Source organism: Penaeus chinensis, chromosome 23, assembly GCF_019202785.1.
Source record: "Penaeus chinensis breed Huanghai No. 1 chromosome 23, ASM1920278v2, whole genome shotgun sequence".
Classification (NCBI taxonomy): Eukaryota; Metazoa; Arthropoda; class Malacostraca; order Decapoda; family Penaeidae; genus Penaeus; species Penaeus chinensis.
In genome coordinates this window covers 17130882-17135881 of record NC_061841.1, presented here as the reverse complement: position 1 = coordinate 17135881, position 5000 = coordinate 17130882, and the positions used below count along the sequence as shown (strand labels likewise).

The window sequence follows — 5000 nt, the reverse complement described above, 5'->3', positions numbered from 1 at the left end:
TTGTTTAAGAACTTTCATAATCATTTGTGTTCAACAGAGTACTAAAAAGAAGGATAAGTATATCTTAATTGATTTTTCCATAACAGGATCAGTGTGTAGATACAACGAGTTTACTTGTGTCAACGGCAGTCAGTGTATTCCAAAATCTTTCCACTGTGATGGGGAAGTTGACTGTCTGGATGGATCAGATGAACAGAGGTGCAGCAAGCCAATTGTTGTGGAGCCTCCCCCTCGCAATATTATGGTCCAAGTAGGCGAATCATTCACTATCACCTGCAGAGTCATTGGCGTGCCCACTCCAACTGTCATTTGGAGACTCAACTGGGGACATGTGCCTGATAAGTGTCAAATGACAAGGTTGTTATTTCGTTTTTAGTATTTGATTGAAATAAATATATAGATTAATATAGATTTGGGTATCTATATGTAATTCAGATTTTATGATCATTATTTTATTTTTGATAAATTTTTTTATGAATATATATACATTGGAAACAGTATTTAAATGGTGTTTAATTTGTTAAATGCAAGTTAATGTAAGTATATTATTTTTATATTTAAGTTTAATTTTGTTGCATTATCTTATATGTATATATTTATTTTTTTGCAGTGTTGATGGACGTGGTACTCTAACATGTCCAGGTGCTCAGCCAACCGACCAGGGTGCATATTCCTGCGAGGCCATTAACAGCTTAGGTTCAGTCTTTGCTCAGCCTGACTGCATTGTCCAAGTGAAGGGCAGCTCACCTCAGTGTCAGCCTCCTCTCTTCAATGCAGGTGCTGTTACTACAGAGGAATGCCTCACATGCTTCTGCTTTGGGGCCACAGAACAGTGCTACTCCACAGACAGATATATTACACAGGTAAAATATTGTATATCACTTACATACACCAAGAAATTTTTGGAGAATTCATAATTTGTTTATAATGTTGGAGTGTATGGTTAGCATAAGTATGGAAAAGTAATATCATATATGAAGTTATATGAGGTTTGTAAATGTAATTTTCTTTTGCAGTTACCTCCTCCTACGAATGATTCATATCAGCTGATAGGAGTTAATCAAGACCAGTTCAAGGGCAATTATATTGTGCGTACGAAACAATATCAACAGTCATCACGTTTCCTCAGTCCTCAGTCATCGAATGCAGTCCAGGTAACTTCTTTCTTTGTTAATAAAAAATTTTCATGGAATAAGATAAATTAGTTGTTATTTTAGGCTTGGTAATTTTTGTTAAATTCTCATTTTATTTAGTTATTGCTATCATTGTATTTAAGATTCATTTCTCATTTGCTTTACTATATAATTGCATTAGAAATGTGAAGCACATAATTTTTCCTTTTTTCAGCTCAATGTTGACCGATCCAAGCTGGAGGGCCCCAGTGACCTCATTGTGTATTTCTCCCTTCCTGATAGTCACAAGGGCCAGCAACTGACATCATATGGTGGATACCTTAGATACAAGATCAAGTACTCCAGCACTGTTGCTTCACAGACTATCAAGGGACCAGATGTGATCATGGTGGTAGGTTGAACAGGAAGAAAAGTTTCCACAGAGCCATGAAGCTTCTTCCTCTTCTTTTAGTAGTGTGTGAAGGCTGTAGGAACAATGCAGATAATTTTACCAGTTGTTTCCATTCCTCTCTGCCTTCAGTCTTATGGAGAACATTCACTGGTGCCTGGAATGTTGTTTACCCATGTACTTTTTAGGTCTTCATTTTTTTTAGGAGGCCTGCCTTTAATTACAGCATAGACTGAAGTGGTAATGCCTCCACAACTTAAATTTTTCCTTTTATATTATTGATGATAACTTTGTACCACCATTTTTTTCTTCTTTTCAATTTGATTTCTTCCTGCACCAAGATACTTTTTTCTGCAGACTCTACTTTTGGTAGCAATTTATTTGGACATTTATTATCTTTTATGTTTAAGAGTCTAGTATCTAAGACTCACATCTATAGTGTTGTTGATATTATGTGAGCCCTAAAAAGGTATCTTTTTCTTTTTCATAAGACTTCTGGTATTTCCATCTGTGCTTGACATTTTTCATTATTATATCCCCTTAAAATACAATTTTTTTTTTTACCATTAAAGGAAATAATCTTGGAGGGCTTTGCAACTTTTGTTTCTTGAGGGTATCAGAACCCCCCAATTTTTTTTTTTTTTTTTTAAGTCATTACTCATAGAAATTCCTTGTTTAGCAATAAACCTTAGTTTTTGAATTGTTGGAGAATTATAGTTTTTTTATGCATTTTGTAGGCCTGTAAAAGTTTGCCAAAATCATATATTTGTTGTTCAGTTTATTTTCTATTTAAGCTACAAAATGAGTATAGGTATAAGTAAAATTGCAGAAAGTGGAAACCCTTGCCTTGCTATGGTGCTCATGTCCCAGTTACATCATGAAGTAATATGACATGGGGTCTAACACGAAGTAATATGACATGGGGTCTAACACGAAGTAATATGACATGGGGTCTAACACGAAGTAATATGACATGGGGTCTAACACGAAGTAATATGACATGGGGTCTAACACGAAGTAATATGACATGGGGTCTAACACGAAGTAATATGACATGGGGTCTAACACGAAGTAATATGACATGGGGTCTAACACGAAGTAATATGACATGGGGTCTAACACGAAGTAATATGACATGGGGTCTAACACGAAGTAATATGACATGGGGTCTAACACGAAGTAATATGACATGGGGTCTAACACGAAGTAATATGACATGGGGTCTAACACGAAGTAATATGACATGGGGTCTAACACGAAGTAATATGACATGGGGTCTAACACGAAGTAATATGACATGGGGTCTAACACGAAGTAATATGACATGGGGTCTAACACGAAGTAATATGACATGGGGTCTAACACGAAGTAATATGACATGGGGTCTAACACGAAGTAATATGACATGGGGTCTAACACGAAGTAATATGACATGGGGTCTAACACGAAGTAATATGACATGGGGTCTAACACGAAGTAATATGACATGGGGTCTAACACCCAGGACAGCCCTTGTAAATGAATTAATTTGTTCAAGCATTTCATGGTGTGAAAAAAAAAAAAAAATAAAGATAAAGTGGCAGGCTGATTTAAAGCAAAATAAAAGAAAATGAATGTATTGGCAAAATTGAAATCCAAGTAATTACTGTTATCATTAATATTACTGTTTTTCTTGATTTTATTCATTTGTTTTTTAGGGTAATGACATCACACTTATGCATGTCCATGATGGAGAATTCAAGCCCGATTTCGAAAACCAAGTAGATGTAAGGTTTGAGATTGGTCAGTGGTTCAAGCGTGTAGTGGGCCGCGGACAAGTTGTTCAGAGTCAAGAGCCTGCAAACAGAGAAGAAATCATGATGGTGCTTGAGAATATTGAATTACTACTGATTCGGTATGTGTCCATGAGCTGACTGCCATTTCTTTGTCTGTTCATATATATATATATATATATATATATATATAATTTATATATATATATATATATTTATATTTATATTTATATTTATATTTATTTATATATGTATATAAATATATAACTATATATATTTATAAGTGTATATATATTTTATACATATGAATATATATATATATATATATATATATATATATATATATATATATATATATATATAAATATATATATATATATGTATATAATATATATATATATATATATATATATATATATATATATATATATATATATATATACTTGTATATTTTTTATCTCTTTCTCATGTTGATGTTCTATTCCCCTTCTTTCCTTTTTTTGTATGCCTTCTTATTTAACTAGTCTATTACATATATACTGTAAAATTTGTAAATTTGCCATCAGTATGATTTTTATTATTCTATCAGTTAGGTATTTATATTTGGAAGAAATGTCATTATAAAGTTATTAACCGATAAAGGATAGAACAGTGATTTCCATTTTTTATTAAACAACTCTTTCAGATGATTATGGATTTGTAAAGATAATTTTATTATTACTAGATGCCTATATTTATGCTTTGTAAATGATTAAAGTTTATGTGTTTAACTGTGATGATGATACCTTTCCAGAGCACTGTACACTGATGCCTACTATGTGGTGTCTACACTGTCAGAAGTTCAAATGGATACTGCTGTCATTCATGATAATACCCAGGGAAGAGCTGTGTTAGTAGAAGAATGTCGCTGCCCAACAGGCTACGTAGGATTGTCATGCCAGGTTAGTGCATCATCAGTGAATTCTCTTATTAGACCCATAACTGTTTTTTGATGGTAATAATGGTTAGAAATATTTGCTTTGTGGATTTGGCACTGCATGTATTACTATAGGATGGTTGTTAGATTCTGGCACTTATTATTACAGAATAAGGTTATATCAAAATGCATTATGTTTTGTATGATGTGCATAGAGAAGGTAATATTTTTTTAATGTTCCCAGGATTGTGCTCCCAACTACAAGCGCGTTCCTGATGGACCTTGGCTTGGGCGTTGTGTTCCCGATGTTGAATGCCGCCCTGGAGAATATGGAGACCCAGCCAACGGTATTCCCTGCCTGCAATGCCCTTGTCCTCTCTCAACACCTACCAACCAGTGAGTTTTACTTTATTTAAGATTTGGCAGATTTTTTCTTAAACAGAATTCATGAATAGATTTTTAGAGATTAAGAATAAAACAAAAAACAAAGAAACGGTGGTTATTCTATATCTGAAGGTCTTGAACTACTTAATGGCTAAAGGAAGAGGTTAGGAATATGATTAGTTTTATAAAATCTGTGCACATATGATTATTAAGCATTCCCTATTAATTATCTTAGATTTATTATTTTTTAGGTGATAGAAATAGGAATTTCCTATTCTTTTTTTCACAGGCTCACACATTCCTGCTTCTTGCTAGTGATTACTAATGCATGACCATTTTTTTTTTTTTTTTCTCTTCTCCAATTCCTTCTTCATTTGCTCCTCTCTTCTCCACAGGTTTAGCTCCAC

At 33.5% G+C, this 5000-nt stretch overlaps 1 protein-coding gene across 33 annotated transcripts in view; it reads left to right on the top strand.

Annotated features, from left to right (window-relative positions):
• The window catches only part of LOC125037396 (basement membrane-specific heparan sulfate proteoglycan core protein-like), a 362744-nt gene that overhangs the window by 280591 nt on the left and 77153 nt on the right, over nt 1–5000 (top strand). For all 33 annotated transcript variants that reach the window (XM_047630535.1, XM_047630533.1, XM_047630526.1 and 30 more), the window contains 8 exons: nt 87–357; nt 611–863; nt 1017–1154; nt 1348–1524; nt 3219–3415; nt 4087–4234; nt 4454–4605; nt 4989–5000. The exon at nt 4989–5000 is cut by the window's right edge and continues 128 nt beyond it. In XM_047630535.1, coding sequence (XP_047486491.1) covers nt 87–357; nt 611–863; nt 1017–1154; nt 1348–1524; nt 3219–3415; nt 4087–4234; nt 4454–4605; nt 4989–5000 — 1348 coding nt within the window. The remainder of the gene's footprint in view (nt 1–86; nt 358–610; nt 864–1016; nt 1155–1347; nt 1525–3218; nt 3416–4086; nt 4235–4453; nt 4606–4988) is intronic.